Source organism: Condylura cristata, unplaced genomic scaffold (genome assembly GCF_000260355.1).
Source record: "Condylura cristata isolate star-nosed mole 26May11 unplaced genomic scaffold, ConCri1.0 scaffold00001, whole genome shotgun sequence".
Lineage (NCBI taxonomy): Eukaryota > Metazoa > Chordata > Mammalia > Eulipotyphla > Talpidae > Condylura > Condylura cristata.
Genome location: NW_004567102.1, coordinates 59,849,427 through 59,867,640, shown reverse-complemented (window position 1 = coordinate 59,867,640; position 18,214 = coordinate 59,849,427). Strand labels below are relative to the sequence as shown.

Sequence of the window (18,214 nt, the reverse complement as noted above, 5' to 3'; positions counted from 1 at the left end):
CATATTGATGTCATGAATTACATCAGGAGATGTTTTAATATTAAACTGTCTGTTTCTTCCTGGAATGAACTGTACTTAGTCATGATGTACTAGTCTTCAAATTTACTGTAGGATCCAATTTGCTAAGCTTTACATTATTCTTAGAACTTGCAGGATTTTAAAAGTCTTACCTCATTTTTTTTGTATTTATTCATATGGAACTGGGGTACAGTCCAGAGATGTGGAGGGTGAAAGTATTCACCAGAGACAGAGAGGGGAGCAGGACAGGCAGATTGACAAAGTACACCACTGAGGGGAGCAGCGGGCGGGTCAGGAGAAGTCTGCCTCACCTTGTGGATCTCCTCCCGGCAGGGGGGAATCGAACTCATGTGGAGTGGCTTTAGCTTCTTAGTGCTGTGCTTTAATCCGCTGCGCCACCAGGGAGGGCCCCTTACCTAATTTTTTAAGGTTTCTATTTATTCATTCTCAAATGGACATTTAGTCCAGGCATGTATTTGCTTTTTGAGTTGTTTTAATTTCCTTGGGTCATCTCATTGCCCAAATAGATCCTATAGACCCCTGTTTTCAAGTTATAAACCAGAAGGCATTAAGATCACTTTCATTACCTGCTCACTGATGAGCTACTGTAAAGAAAATAGGACTATCAGTAGGTTCTCCCTAAACCTAAACAAGTTAAATCTTATATATCTTAGTTGATGACTTGATGTTTTCCATTTTTAAAAAATATTTATTTATTTGTGGGTGTGAAGTGGGGAATGGGATCAAAAACGGGGGGGGGGGAGGGAAGGGAGGGAAATGCACGGGACTATGGTGGTGGCACAGGGGTGATTTGGTGATGGGAAACCTGCGGGGATTACAATCGAGATGGAAAAAAAAATGTGCAAAATGATGTAAAAATAAACTTTGTAATAATAAAAAAAAAAACTTATTGTGGCCCTCCCTGGTGGTGCAGCAGGTTAAAGCACAGCACTAAAAAGCTAAAGCCACTTCAAAAAAAAAAAATTTATTTGTGCATACAGAACTGGGGTACAGGTCAAAGACTCAGGGGCGATGAGAGGCTTCACCAGAGACAGAGTGGGGAGCAGAAAGGCAGATCAAGGAAGTACACTGCTGAGGGGAGCAGTGGGCGGGTCAGGAGAGGTCTGCCACACCTCCAGGGCAGGCGGGAATCAAACTCATGCAGAAGCGGCTTTAGATTCTCAATGCTGTGCTTTAACCCGCTGCGCCACCAGGGAGGGCCCTGTTTTCCATTTTTTAACATCTACAGTCATCCATGATATTTCTTCTTTTTGGTTCACATATTCAGTTAGGCTATTTTTCGATCTGCCCTTGATAGAATATAAAATTTCCTCCATATATTTGAGTCTATATCTGGATTTTCTTTGTGTGTCCTTATCATACTTTTTAAAATATTAAAGCTTTGTAATATGGTTTAATATTGATGATGTTTGACATTTTCCCAATATTGTGCCATTGTTTTTCTGGTATTGAGTGTTAAGGAAAGAAGGGCGGGAATTAAATATTCCATAAATAAAGCACAAATGGAAATGGCACTGAAAGAATAGGCATTAGAAACAGCTTATAGTGATTTGGTCTTTCCTCATGAATATCCTAATGGTCCTTTTTAAGTCCAGTAGTGTTTTTAGACTGTATTGGTATTGACTCTTACAGTTTAGTTTCCCCTGGGACATGTTATATAGTTAGTTTTATTTATATTTATGTATGTATTTATTATATACTTTGATTCAGGGCTTCTTTTATTTCAGAAAATTTCTTTACTAATATCTTTAAAGATGTTAAGTTATTCCATATTTCTCTTCAAGAAATTGATAGTGTATTCTCTTTATTGCCATTGCATTTTCCACATTCTACTCATTTGTTCCCCTGTGCTATTTATGTTTCTAATGTCTATTCTTTCAGTGCCGTTTCCATTTGTGTTTTATTTCTGGAACAGTTTAAATCTTGCCCTTCTTTCCTTAATTTTGTCAGTTCATGTTTTATCTTTTCTGATTGTTATGTGGTTTCTTCTCTGTTCTTATGTATCTCTGCTTTGTGCAGAGGGTTTATTGGAGATCATTGCTTTATTAAACTTACTTTCTACTGAGATTATAATTAATATCTAACATTGTATAGGTTATAATGTCAACTTGATACATTTACGCAACATTTTTTAATACATGGAAAATTATTTGGTCTGAGTCGTTAATGGAAAATGTGTGTGTGTTTGCCATCTGTTTTGTCTTTATTTTTTTGGGAGGGAAGATACTTTTTATATATATCTTGTGTTATTTATTTTTTGAGAAATAGGTGTTTTCTTTTCAATATTTATGAGGCTCATGTTGAAGAGGAGTTAAAGTCGTGTTCTGGTTAGCTGGGTTTCTATAAGCCCTGATGTTATGAGTATGTTTTTTGTCCTCTTTTTGTGCTCTCCTTAACTTACTATGGAGATAGTCAGGTTTCTGTTTATTAATACTGTCTCTATGACCTAATACCAATCATTCATAATTATAATTGAGTTTTCTGTGACTTTTGTTTTACCCTGTATCTTTACTGAGAACCATCTAGGACCAAGAATTGTCCTGCTGTGTTTTCCATTTCCACTATTCCAATAGAGGACTGGGGTTTTCATCTTAGTATATTCCTTATTTTCAAAGAATTTCTTGTCTTTAATTAGAAATTTATTATGTCTTTTTGAGAAACTTAGTCACTTTTCCTTTTACATCATGGGTAATAATCATATCCTTGCTCAATTTTTTTTTTCTTGCCCTAGCACTACTTGCCTTATTTTAACCTGCAACTCATTTTATGGCTAATTATTTTTGATATGCTATTTTTTTCTTCCCCACTCAATTCTTGGAGTTATTTCTGAGATGAAAAAAAGATAACTAGCAACTTTTACTACCACTCTCAAATTAGAGTCTTTCTTTCATTTTAGTTCCATTGAATTTTTTATTTTTATAGACTAAGAATGATTTATTTCTCTAAACTGAAGGTGTAGTTTCCCTTACTTTCAAATGTATTTGAGTATTTTAGCCAAGTTCTTGGGATTGATTTTGAATTTCATTTTTGACTCTTAAAAGCATTTACAAAAGCATTTATAAACATCTTTACTTCAGCTGAATAGAGAAAACATACAATTACATTAAAATTCAAAACTATAAAAGATACACAGTGAGAGCTTATATACCCTTCTGTCTCTCAGATCCCCACCCACTGCAGAGTTAACTATTCTTTCCAATTTCATTTTTTTCCTTGGAGAGTAAATATAAAATAAATATGTTATCTATGTATATATACAAATTCTTTACCATTTTTATTCAGCTTCCTCTATGCTTAGCATGTTGTAACTCTCCTTTCTTACTTAATAGCCTTGAATAATGTTTTGTCTTTGATCAAAACATGTATCTCTGCATAGTGTACCATGTAAAAATGTATCTCAGACATTTAAACATCTTACAGTTGATTGACATTAAAATATTTGTTTTTGTTATTATTACCTCTCTGTTTTTGTACATGGCCATTGTACTCATGTTTGAATGTCTCTAAGAGAAATCAGTAGATCTGTTTGTAATCACAAGGTTGGTTTCTTCTTGAATTTTTTTTTTCCTCAAATACCACATTTCAAAGAAACCTTTCCTGGTCATTCAGTCTACCTTAGCCACCCATTTATCCCCTTTACCTTATCTTTTTATATACTTTTTAAAATCAGAATTTTTAAACATAGGAAACATTCAATGAGTAATAGTATAATGAACCTTTTGTGTGTTCATCATTCATCTTTATTCATATTTTCAGTCTTTTAGACCTCACCTCCTATATGCATTTATTAAAAAGACAGAAAATTTCAAAATGGCATATTACCTATGAATGATTCAGTCTGTATCTCTAACAGATAAGAACCTATTTTTTTTTATAATGAGTACTGTGCCACTTAAACATCTAATAAACATACTGGTTCTCTGATCTCATCTGTGTAATACCTGTTCCCTATTTTTCTGACTAAAAAATGAACTTTTACAGTTTTGTTAAAAGTCAAATCAAAACAAAAACCCTTGATTAAAAAAAATTCCAAGTTCTTTTAGTCTCTCCTTTTTATGCCATTTTTTTTCTTAGAGAAATAATCTAATAATACATTATACTTCAACATTTCTGGATTTGACCATTTCCTCCTTGTGGTATCTCAGCATATTTCTCTGACTTTTGTATTTTTTATGAACTGATAGTGAAGTTCCATTTTTTTGGCAAAAGTATTTCATAGATAGTACAGTGTTCATCCTCTTTTTATCACAGTAGCATCCACTTAATTTCTGATTGTCTGTCTTCTAGTAATAGGAGAGATAAGTGTGTTTAGGTGTTCTCAGGTGATCCAACAATTATAAAGTTAGCCATTGACATATCACCTAATGAATACTCCCTGAATGGTGGCAAAATGATTCTGTCATAATTTCTGTAATTAGTTGCTGAATAAAAAGTGGTAGAAATTATGGTTTGGATGTATTTCTTAACTGTTCCCTAATGAATGTGTAAATTATATAGTAGTTGAGAAGAAAATTTGCTGTTCATTTAGATTTAGGTATATTTTTAAAATAAAGATTTGAAATTACCCTTGATCTTTTAATGACATTTCAGTAGGAAAAGTTTGTGAAGTTGACTACTATTCAAAATGATTAAAAATATTCCTAAAATAACCACATGATTTTCTTACAAAATTTGTATTTCCATGTTTGAGTGATATATTACTTTGAGATTCCAGGAAAGTTTATGTATTTTTAGAATGTATTTTATTAAAATTTATTCTTATATTTCCTATTTTTAAAGGTTATTAAGTGTGATATGCTGTGATCTAGACACTCTTCTCCTGTTAGAGGCTCAGTATCATGTATCTGAAATGTTACTGAATGCTCAAGAAGAAAATATCTTAGAGACCTCTGAAAGCCACAGGTAAAACAAACAAGCAAAAATATTATTAAGACAGATTTCTCTACAGATGCTCTGTTGAAAGTAATTTTCTATACAGTTTAATGTTTCTCTTCAGTACATCTAAACAGCAGACTGAAAAGCAATTATATCATAAATATCACAGAAAGATTGTGAAAGATGTTCTTAGAACTTACATAGGACTGCTCTCTAAGATTTTTTTGTTTTAGATTTTTTTGTTTTAGTTTTGTTTCATTTTAGTTAAGTCCTAACTTATTAATGGTTCCAGAAGGTTGTGTTAACTTTTAACCTCAGGCTTCGTGTGTAAGATGTCCATCAACCAAAACATTTGAATTTTGTGTTTCCTTTAGGATACTTTTTTATTTCTTAATTTTAGTTTTAGAATCATAAATTCTGATTATTATAAAATGAAATTTATGGTAGTATCTTGATATTTATTTCTATTAGTATATCAAATTTGCCATATCTTGATTTGACATTTAATTGCAGCATTTTCAATAACTGGCATTATTTTCATACCTGTAATTAAAAGAAAATAATGTGTGTATCTAGCCTAGCTAGGTCTTTCTTAAAATATTAAAGCCATCCAAGCCATAACCTGAATCCTGTAGGTTAGCTCTAGAACAATGATATCAGCAGTACAGAAGGTAATTGTGGAGGCCTCTCAAAGAAGTTAATTGATTTTGAATTTAAGACACTGTGTTTTAAGAGAACCTTGCCTAAAAATATGATTATTACATTCTTAATGGAATTAATGTATGTCTCATTCCCATTTCTCAAATGAAGTAATATTATTAAGGACATATTTATTAACCCCATTCACCTTTTTGTATTAATTATATCTCCATCAATTCTTTGTTAAAGATAACAATGTCAGTATATTCATTTTTCAGGAATTTTATAATTGATGGCATATCAGTAGAGAGAAATCACGTACTTGTTAGAATAAATCTTATTGGTGGGCCCATGGAGCGAATTTTACCTCCAAAGATGCTACAGAAGGTGAGTGAGGTAAAGCGGAGGGTGTGGTTATTTTCCTGAACATATGTTTAAGGAAAGCAGCCAACTTGGGTGCTACTAATCACCTGCCAAATACCTGCATCACAGAGTTGAAATTTTGTGATTAGGAAAAATTTATGATCAAGTAAAGATTTTCAAAGAAAATGGTATTCTTCTTGGCAAGTGCTAGTGTGTTATAAAGGGTGATGTTTCATTAAAATTGGACTTAAGTGACTATTTTCCTTTTGTACTTAATTGTAACTTTAAGTCCCTTTCCTTTCATCAATATTATAGAGTTTGGCTTTTTCTTAAAGAGTTCTGTTATTTTTTTGATCATTGTTAAGCACATTTTGATTTTGTCCCGGGGAAAGATGACATAAATACGACTGGTAGCACAAGAAAAACAGTTCTATGGGCTAAATAGGAAAAATAGGTGTTTTTAAAGACTTTAATTTTCTTTTTATAAAAGAATACTAAAACCATCATTATCAGCCCTGGTTCTTAGAACAAGATGCATATATTTGTTTTCAGAGCTTATTGAATGTGTTTCTATTACATTTCATTTTATTTATGATCCATTTGAGTGCTGAATTATATGAATAGCTTTGGGTTTGTTAGGCTGCAACTCTAGAATTTATGAAACAAACCCAATTAATTAAAAAGCATTAAAATCCAATATTTTAAACTACTCTCTAAAGCCATTTGTCTTGCATCTTTTTTTAGAGTGATGACCCATACCCTTGGCCTATGTTTTCATCATATCCTTTACCAAGCTGCTATCTGTCAGAAATCACAAGAAATGCTGATCTAAAAATAGGTAAAATATTTGCCATCGATTGCTATGTTATTTTAGTGCTTTTGGTGTTATAATCTGAAAAAAAGCTAAAGTATTACAAAGGGAGATTAGAATTGTTTTTCATTTGACTTGTACATGTGGATACTTTTATGCCTATTTATCTTTTGTAAATTTTCTTTTTTTTATGTCTCTTACTATTTGTATGATGGCAGGGAATTCTTATCAGAAACTTTATGCTTTAAAAATGAATTCTCAACTTGTTAAATTTTTAAATATATAGAACTCTATTCAACAGAGTAATATTTTTTAGTATCTGTGTGCCATACATATATCTTTTGTGCTCAAACTTAAAATATAATTATATAAGCTATATACATAAAATAGAAATTATAGTATCCCCCTTAGGTTAGTTCATAAACTTTAGAAAATACTTCTAGGTAATTTGATAATTATAAGAAAGCATGTGGTAGGACTAATAGCCAACTCTGTAGCCTACTGCAATAGTACATAAGTAGAAAACTGTCCAAAGTAAGTTTATGTTTGAAGTGAGACATGAAGTACAAGAATGTATTTTCTGAGTAACAACAGAGCATTTTTGACAGAAGAAATAGCAGAGTGATTTGAAGGAGCAAATTGGGTTTAGAGAACTGCGAGTGTTTTAAGGATGTTTGATATTTGCACCATGAGGGTAACAGTGATTAGAAGAGACTAGGGATTAAAGATGAGGGATGAGACTAGATAAGGCAGCCAAGTTTGGCTCTAATAAGGCCCAAGTAGCTCATGTTCAGGTGTTTAGATTGCATCTTAAAGGCAATGAAAATTCAGTTACTAAGATGAAGTATAAAGGTATATGATAGAACATTTCATTAATTTGAGAAAATCTTATATCAATACAATGTTTATGATGCCATAATACATAAGAAGATTCATTTCACATTGGTTAATTTTTATAGACCAATTAATGAAAAATAAGAACTGTGTACTTGACACCTTGACTACAAATGTTAACTGGCATATCAAATTTAGTAAGTCTGAGATAAACACCACCTAAATCTATTTTTTTGGCATTCTTCATCATTACAGAAATAACAACTTTATGCTTCTAGTTTTTTAGTCAGTAAATTGAAGGCAGTCTTTGGCTTTCTGTCTTCATATTCTACATCTACTTTGTCAGCAGATGCTCTTAACTTTATGTATCTGAAATAGAACCACTTTCACTCATCCATTGCCACTTTCATCTCTCGCCTATATTGTTGCAGTAATGTTAAGATAAGTATATTACAACATGGCAGCCACACTAATGATGTTAAGTGTAAGTTGGATCATACTGTTACTCTAATTGAAACCAAACCCTTCCAGTGGCTTCTCTGTATTTTGTAAAACCCAACATTTGTGACTTCCTTCCTGTTATATGCTATTTAAGTTAAGTATAATTTCAAGCTTCTATTTAATTCCATTATTTTACCATCTCCTGGACATCAAGTTTTATTATCTGTTTCTCCATAAAGCATGTGTTGCAATAAGACTTTATTAATATAACAGTTGTATCTAATACTTCTGCCTAACAGATATAGTCCTAACTTTGCTATGCCTGCCTTAAGCAGGAGAGAATGACTTGGTACCAGTGGATAAGCAGAAAGTATCCCAGGAAAGTATTTTGCAGACATTAAATTGAATTTCACTAGAATGTATATCATTCTGATATTGCTGATGTGTCACTGATCCTATACTGGTAAGTTGGTAGAAAATGGGAGAAGAAATGAAGCCTCTGTAGCTTTTGTTGTGCTTAAGAGAGTACAGTGATGTTATCTCTGTAAACTCAGTGAGAAAAATGGAGCCAAATGCATTTTTTTAAAGATTATTTATTTATGCATACAGAACTGGAATACAGGCCAGATGTGCAGGGGGTGAAAGAATTCACCAAAGACAGAATGGGGAGCAGAACAGGCATATGTACCAAAATAGACTGCTTAGGGGAGCAGTGGGCAGGTCAGGAGAGGTCCACACCTTGTGGGTAACCTCCCTTGCTAGGGATCGAACTTGTGCTGCAGTGGCTGCATATAGCTTCACAGTGCTATGCTTTAATCTATTGTACTACCAGGGAGGGCTCCAAATTCATTTTTGACAGACATAGAGATAAACTGAACATAGTGTTTCTAGTTAAATACAGTTCCATAAATTGAATATTGTTTTATTTAAAAATAAACTGTTTAAGTTCTAACTTAAGATACAAACAACTTTTTAAGGCAAGAGTTCATATACTTTCCATTCCCCTTTTGATTTAGAAATAACAGTTTACTGATTCTACTAAGTCTTTATTTGCACTGCAAAATTTTGGAATATCATTTCATTGTTGTGGAAAAAATATCACTCCAGTTGTGTGCACATGGTGACATGCTCCTCATTTGTCTCCCAGATTCTTGATTTATCTGCCTTGCTACAGTTAACATTTCCTCATCTGTTAAATTGCCTCTTGTTAGCTCATTGTTATCAAGTGGATTCATCTGTAAATAAGGTTCTTGCAACATCACCTGGTTCATTTATTTTTCTTTATGCACGGTTTTTAGGTCACCACATTAAAATGCAAATGCCCATAAGATCTAATTATTACCTATGCCTGTACTGTATATATACACCTATATGTGAGCATATAACACTAGTGAAAGGCTTTCTTTCATGTGGTAGAAAAAACTTATGCTCAAATATCATCTGTCTCTGAGAGTTTAGACAAGAAGGAAGCAGTGTGCTAACACAGTAGCATATTGTTACCTGTTGAGAAGATAAGAAAAGGGAAAGGAGAGTGGGCATGAGCTGAGTGAGTTACACACTGGTTTAAAGCAAGTACTGATTAGCAATTCAGGAGCTGTTAAAGTGAACAACTGTAGACTGACTCATAATGGCTTTCATATGTGAAATAAGAAAATCATGACATAGCCATTTATATTGCTGGTTTTTACTTTAAGAAGTTAAAATAAGCTCTCCTGGGAGTTCCTGTTATGGCACTAATTAGCCAGTCTGTTCTGATATTTTCATGTTGGTGTGGTTAGTATGGGGACCTCTTCTCTAACTAGAAAGGAAAATCTAACACTTTTATCCAAAAAGCAGCCCAAAAAAGATGGCTTAATTATACCAGAATGTAGTTACTGGAAGCTTTAGAGACATCAATAAGATGAAGTTTTTATTCAAGCTTAATTATAAAATAACCAGCACTATAGATTACACTTGTCTACTGTATATCTTGTTACTGTTGAATTCCTATCTTTATTCAAGAAACCATTTAGATTGATATTTACTCAGTGGGCTTGTAGCTGTAAAGTGGAGATTAAGTTATTTTTGTCATTGCTTTTATGTTTCCAGTACCTCTGACAGAACCACAGAGGTGCAGAATTGCAACACTGATGCTGATGGTCACTGGCAGAAAGGTTGGCACTGAATGCCTTCCTTCAATCTTAGAAATTAAATGACCATTAAGTGAAAGCTTCAAGCATATAGTAAGGTTCTGTGTACTAGAATACAGAGCAAGAGTTCTTCTAAAACTACTAACTAATGGGTTTTCTTAAGGTTTTAGCTTAATTCCTGTACCAGACTTGATGGATCATTCCTCTCCCCCTTTATTCTCTCTGAAGAAAAGAGTTTAATATAAAGATTTCAGATTCACATCATCATAAATGATCAAAATTAAATACCCATCGTGAGAAGAGTTCAACTTTCACATTACTAAAAGAAAGTTAGGCCCCTCCCTGGTGGCACAAAGGGTTAAACAACACCACCATGAAGCTATCGTAGCCGCTGTGGCACGAGTTCAATCACTGGCCAGGGAGGTGACACACATGACACAGCAGACCTCTCCTGTCTGACCTGCTGCTCCCCTCAGCCGTGTACTTTGTCAATCTGCCTGTTCTGCTCCCCATTGTTTCTGGTGAATCTTCTCACCAGCCCCAAACCTATGGTCTGTACCCCAGTTCTGTATGCATAAATAAATAAATAAATAGTTTAAAAAATTAATGTGCTGTGCTATTTCCCCTTTACTGTGAGCTTTTTTCAGTAGTTACTTTCTCTGTCTATGGTTACATGGACAGATCCCTTTCTGCCCCTCAGTAATTTAAGAGAGTTTACTCTAACATAAGTTGAGATGGCTACTGTTAAATTGCTTATCTTTACAGACACCTAGGTAATATTAGTAACTCCTGATGCAAGTGAATTTCTGAATGTTCATAGGAACTCTTCATTAGTTACTCTACCCATGTCCCTGTAGAAATCCTTCCTGAAAGTTTTCCTCTCTGGAGATTTCTAAGAAAGAGTGACAGCTAATGTAAGCCACTTAAATAAATGGTAGTTTATCATTCTTTTAATTCTCTTACCCTTGAACTCATGTCCTTCCATTTTTATAGTAATTATCCTATATATTCTGTATCAACAATATGGGTGTTTACATTTTGAACGGCCTTGAGATACAATTAATGTATCAGAGTTTATCCATTTTAAGCATTCAGTTCAATGTTTTGTTTTTTATTTTCAAACTATGTGCAAACAAGACCACAGTTTAAGAATATTTTTTCACCTTAAAAGGAAATGTGGGATCCCCTCTCCTCTCCCTCTCATCCAACACTAAACACCCATTAATCTGCTTCTCTCTCCAAAAAGTTCTGTCTCCAAAAAGTTCTCTAGTCTAGACTTCCATATGAATGGAATAATACAGTTTGTGTGATTTTTACATCTGGCATTTTCCCCTTAAACCCATATCCTAGTATGTGTAAATACTTTAGTCCTTTTTTTTTTTTTGATTGAAAAACATTCCATTGTGTGGCTATATCAAAATTTCTTACACATTTGTCTGTTGATGAACATTGAATTAAAAGATGCCAATGTAGTTTCTACATGAACATCTTTTCATTTGTCTAGTGTATATACCTAGGAGTGAGATTGCTGAGTTACTTATTACATTCTGTTTAATAATTTGAGAAACTCCATTACTGTTTCTTAAAGCTTCTGCCTCATTTTACATCCCCACTGGCAGTATGGGTGAAGGATTACAATTTTGCCACATCATCATCATCAATATTTGTTTTGGTTAGATGTTTTCATTCTAACATTCCTAGATGTGAAGTGCTATCTCCCTATGGTTTGATTTGCATTTCCATGTTGCCTAATGAGCATCTCATGTTCTTATTAGCCATTTGCATATCTTTCTGGGACAAACGATCCTTTGCCCATTTCTAATTTTATTGAGTTGTTTTGAATTTTATTGAGGTTTATATAGATATAGTCCTGTATCAAGTGATTTAGAAACTTCTTTCACATCTTAAAATACTTTGTTCCTCTGGATCTTTGTTGTGTGTATTCCCACTTCCTGGAATACTAACCTACTTCTCACATGAACAATTTCTTCTAAATCATTTGAGTGTATCTGAATCTAAGAAATTATCTCCACCTTAACTTAAAAATGTATTTCTTTCCTTGCTTATTTTTCTCTGGCCTCCTATTTATTACTCTAAGAGCACTTACTTGATACAAGTTTATTTACTGTCTGCTACTATAGAACTTAAACTCCAAGAAATAGGTGCTGTTTTCCTTAAGTAATGACAATAATAAATGCTGGAAAATAGATTAATTAATATTGGTATATTCTTCTTTTGCTTTTCCTATCATCAAACGTTAACTTCCAAATATTTGTCAGCACACACTGGGAATTCCTTCTAGTCTAATCTGATGTAAATTCAGAAATTATTACTAATATGTTTATAACCTCCAATTTGACCCATTTATTATAGAACAGGGCTATCTTTGCAGTTAAGAACCTTCTTAAGCTATACTTCTCTTATGTCATTTGAAGCAGACATCTATATGATAGTTATTTTATCATTTACAAAGTGGTGCTTGATATTTTATAGCACATGCATTGTTAGAATTACATGTCTTTTTTTACAATTGAAAAAACGCACAATTTTTATTCTGTGATTACTTCAAATTTGATGTTTTATGGTTTTGCTATCTTACCTTTACTACTTCCTCTACTGCATTTTTACTTACCTGACAGGAAATTGATTTTCTGCCTGGTAAGATATTCTCTTTCAGATACTATATAAAAGATAATTTCTGGGTTTTATTATTCCCTTAAATGAATGCATCAAATAATATTAAAACCTTTATGGTAGAATTGTTCAGATTTTTTGTTCAGATACTTTTATTGGATATATAAAATGACATTATTCTTATCTGAGAAACAGATTATATTTTAGATTGAGGTGACATTGTATAGGATTCAGATGTATAGGGTCACATCCATTCAGATACATGTTACCATACCACACCACACTCCTCCCAAGGGAACTACAGATCAATTTAATGTTCATAACGTGATTTTATAAATAAATCTCTATAGTTATCTCTTTTTTTGCCTGAACTTTTTACTGCAAATTAAACAAGAAAAGATCATATAAAATTTAATTCGAGTAGAACTTGTTTTTCAAAGTTTGTGAATTTTCAGTTCTTAATGAATTCCATGTAAAATATGTATTAATTTTTCAAAATCTCTGTGTTGGTAAAATGTCTTTGAGGACCATACTATGTTCTGAGGTAAGGGTGATGACTCTAAGCCACAAAATCTGTATTCTTTGCATAGATTTGGTACTTTATCAAAATATAAGTGAAAATTAGTGATTAATATGTTGGGGAATGGAAATCCTTTTTGATAATTATTATATAGAAGTTTGTTTTGAACAATTTTCATTCATGTACTGCAACCTATACAAGAGTTACATAATCACTGCAATGTGTTTTGGTCAATAAATAGAGAGTGATTGAAAAAGTTTCTAAATTGGCATTGTCTGGGTGAAAGAGCTATACATTCATAGGTTCTGCATTGCATTCTCATGATGTCAACTTACTTTAGCTCTTAAAACATGCTATTTAAAATTAATTGCATTGCAAGATGTTGAAATTTAACCTTTTCAACTTCACATGTTATTTTGACATTGAAAGGGTGTCCTCCCTCATTTTAATGACACTTTTCACTAATACATGCTGATTTTGTTTAATAAATTTAATCCGTGTCCTTATTGTGTTTAATTGATTGCTGATACAACTTTTTGCTGACTTTCTGATATGTTTGCTTTTGTTGGATGTTAAATCCATGCCTGTGACCCTAATAAATGTCTTCATGTCTTCTTAATTTATGAGAAATGATGACATTCAATTTTCAGAAAGAAAAAGTCTTTCATCTACTTCTTTAGGTTCTTCAGACTGGCCTAATAATTAAAATTACATAACACAGATTAACACAGAAAAATTTAATTTTGTACATTGGGGAGCACTCCAAGAGACTGAAAGTGAGCAAAGCAAAACTGTTTTTATAACTTTTTGATAAGAAAACAATAAATTTTTTCAAGTGATGTTGAACATGTTTTCATATGCCTTTTGGTCATCTGCATTTCCTCTTTGTAAAAATGTCTTTTTAGGTCTTCTGCCCATTTTTTTATGGGGCTGTTCACTTTATTGTTGTTGAGTTTCTTCAGCTCTTTGTATATCTTGGTGATCAGTGGCTTAGTAGTAATATTATTAGTATTGTGTGCAAAAATATTCTCCCAATCAGTGGGGTGTCTTTTTTTTTTGGTGTGTAATGCTTCTTTTGCTGTACAGAAATTCTTTAATTTGATGTAGTTCCAACTGTTTATCCTTTCCTTCACATCCTTGCTTTGGGTAATGTACCTTTAAAGATGTTACTGAGGTATATGTCATGTAGTGTTTCACCAATATTTTCTTCTATATATTTTTACTGTGTCAGGTCTTAAGTCTAGTTCTTTCATCCACTTTGAGTTGTTTTTCTGTATGTGGTGCAAGGTAGTAATCTAGTTTAATTTTATACATGTAGCAACACAGTTTTCCCAGCACCGTTTTTTGAAAAACTTTCTTTATTCCATTGCATATTCTTTGCTCCCTTGTCAAAGATCATCTGTTCATAAAACTATGGGTTTATATCTGGTTTTCTAATTGAATCCAGGGAAATGCAAATTAAATGCACAATGAGACACCATCTCACATGATATGTGTGAGATGGCACATATTATAAAAAACTTTAACAATAAATGTTGGCAAGGATGAGGAGAAAAAGGAATTCTCCTACACTGCTGGTGGGAATGTGAAAACTAGTATAATCACTATGGAAAGCTGTGTGGAGGTTTCTCAGACTGCTAAAAATGGATTTTCCACAGAATCCAGTAATTCTACCCAATAAACACAAAAACATCAGTTCAAAAGGACACCTGAACCCCTATTTTTTTGCCTTATTATTTACAATAGGAAATATGTGGAAATCAACCCAAATGCCCCCAAATAGAGGACTTAATCAAGAAGATGTGGTACATATACATAATGGAATATTACTTAGCAATCAAAAAGAGAAACTCATGCCATTTGGGGCAACATGGATGGAGATGGAAGGGAGCCTGACTGGTGAAATAAGCCATAAAGAAAAAGAAAAACATCAGATGGTTTCACACACAGCAAAGTGTAAGGGGTCAGAAAAAGAAAAAAGCAATTGTAATAAAGTAAAAATGAAAAGCAACAGACAACTATAAAACAGAGACATTCTATGGATAAAGAGGGAAATAGGATCAAAACTGGGCTGGGAACAACACATGGGACTATGGTAATGGCATGTAAGTAAATTGGTGATGGGAAGTCCATGGGATTACAACTGAGATGAAAAATGTACAAAATAAAGACTGATGTAAATATATATATATATACACACACACATATATATATATAAATATTTTTAAAATGAAGCATATTTAATGGAAACCAAAAAAAAAAGTTTACCAATAGATGAATCAAGTTTGTTTTTAAACTTTAATTTTATTGTTTTCAGTATTTTTTTAAAAAAATAATTGATGATAATGAAACGAGCTTGAGTCCCAATTCATAAAGACTATCATTATTTGTTTACATTGACTTCTTGGCTCTGAATTCCCTCTTTGGTGTTAAGAATAGCGCATCTTTCTGCTACAAGAAATGATGTGTTTTATTTGGGATGTTTCCTATGTTGGGGGAGGCAGGAAGATCAGAGTGTCTTTCTTCACTGGCTGTTTCTGAAGTAAGATGGCAAAGTGGCATATTTAGGGAACACTTGTCCTGAACCCTATTACAATCCTAAGGGTTTAGATGCAAGATTAAATTCTATCTGTATATCATTAGTATGTATCACAATCTTTAAGAAGTAAAAGGGGGAACATAAAATAGACTATATTAAATACATTTTAATAAAACTTTGAAAATTGACTATAATAACACTCCTTTTTTTGTACTGAATTTCCTTCATTGCTAGTCTGATAAATTATGTAAGATTTAGGATTGCCATTACTCCTCCTTGAGTAAACCAAATGTAGAATCATTTAGGTAAAATTGTGTAAGTGTTTGAAAAAGTATACTATATAAGTGTAATATAACAAGATAACGGATATTGTTGTTCTGATTTTAAAAGCTTTTTGTGTTACATCATATATATATAATCAGCCTATAAATATTTTTGACAATCAATCTTCCTTTTTACTTATTACTTATCTGGGTCTCTATGTCAGGTCAGGTATTTATCATTCTTTCTCCTTATTGTATACAACCTTGGAATTAAGATTTATATTCTGTAGATAAAGGATAAATGACTTTTATTTGAGGAGTCATTTTACTGAGGAGATGGCGTATATGAGATTTTTTTTTTTCTGATAAAAATCTCAAGTTGCAGTTGGGGATATTTCATTTAAAAATCAGAACAACTATTTGGCTTTTAATAGTAAAATTTTATTTTCATCTAATTTTTACTCTTATGTTTGAAAGTAAACATGACCACCAGGGGAAATAAATCATCTACTAGCTCAGGTGCAGAAGAATGACAAAGAAAAAGCAATTCCTCATTTTTCTAAACTACTTTGATTTTTTTCTATAGTAAGTGTTTATTACATATTAAGAAAAAAATTCCAAAAAATAAGGACTGATGTATAGAAAACATACACATGATAGTGTTAAGAATCCATAGTTGTTCCAGTAATAAAAATGTGTGTAAGAATTTAGATATTCTACAGTTAGAGATGGAAAGCTATACTTGTCTTTACAGTAGCTTCACAGAGACCATGCCCAGAGTCTTCTCTTGTATGTTCAAATAAAATTACTTTATTAATCAAATTGTAGAAATAAGAAGCTATGAGGAAACACAAATGTAAAACAAATATTTAAGGAAATGAAGGTTGACTAAATTGCGCCTAAGCACCTAAATGTTAGTTTATGAAGTCGTCCATGTTTTTTTTTTCTGGCACCATGTTATGATATCCTGTATTAAGTGAGCATTCAAAATTAGCAAAGGATAGTGACAAAAGAACACCACCAAAGTTTTATGTAAATAATAGGTTTTCTTTGCGTTTATAATACATTCACATTTTCCTTCTCTTGAATAGAAGATTTAAAAAAATGTTGTCTATTATAAATTGATACAATATTTATCTAGAATGTAACCATTGTATAAATATCCCCAGGAGAAGAAAGACTTTGAGATCTACTGCTAAAGATCAGTTTTTCCTGTTCTTGCTTTTCATACAAATAGAATCCATAGGATACATTATTTGTGCCTACTTTCTTTCTCTCAGTATAACTTTGAGTTCCATTCAGTTATGTGTACTTTGTACTTGTCTAATTTTACTCAGTAAGACTCTGGTATTGATAAACTACAACTTGGTTAAGTGTCCCCATTTTGTTTATATTATCTTTGAATTTTTTAGTTACAGGAAAGTCTTTGCTAGTGGTATCATCTCAGTCCTTTCTGAGATTTTCTATTAGTAAATTAGCTACTGATTTTACCATCTTACCATTTTGTCATACTAGTTATTTCAAAAATTGAATGTTGTATATTATTGATTTTGCATTGAGTGCAGAGTTGTTGTTGTGTGTTTTTTTTTTTTTTAACAATGAACCTTTTTTGGCATGTAGTCAAGAAGTTAAAATAGATAAGTTTGGTCTTTCAAAGCTTTCATTTTAGGGTAGATGAAGAGTTGCCTTTTCTTTATGATTCATCCAATTCTATGATTCTTACTAAGTCACTAGTAAGGTGTGACCTTTCTAGCTTCCTACTGTTTAAGGGGTAAACTTCACTCTTTTTGAAACTTGACCCTCACCTTGTCCTCTGTATATTCTGGGAATTATTCATTTTGTAACTCCCAGATGTTCTTTGCCCTGCCTGTATTGTGGAGTTTCACTCTTCATTTGCACAGCTAATTACTTAGAGTCAACGTGACACATTATTATATAGCTTTTTGGAGTTCTTTCTCAGCTCTCCCTTCCAGTACTCTGATCTACCAATTTTAACCTCGTCATTCTCTTTGTAGTTTGACTTTTTCTTTTCAACTCAGCAATACCTCTGAGACACCCTTCCTGCACAGAGCTCTTGAAAGTGCCTTCAAGAGAAAAAAATAAAATAAAGGACATTGTGAAGCTCAC

The 18,214-nt window shown here is 32.6% G+C and overlaps 1 protein-coding gene across 1 annotated transcript in view; it reads left to right on the top strand.

The window, feature by feature from the left end:
• The window catches only part of TBC1D32 (TBC1 domain family, member 32), a 95,310-nt gene that overhangs the window by 43,119 nt on the left and 33,977 nt on the right, over window positions 1-18,214 (top strand). The window contains exons 12-14 of the mRNA XM_012722895.1: window positions 4,819-4,941; window positions 5,832-5,940; window positions 6,661-6,754. Coding sequence (XP_012578349.1) covers window positions 4,819-4,941; window positions 5,832-5,940; window positions 6,661-6,754 — 326 coding nt within the window. The remainder of the gene's footprint in view (window positions 1-4,818; window positions 4,942-5,831; window positions 5,941-6,660; window positions 6,755-18,214) is intronic.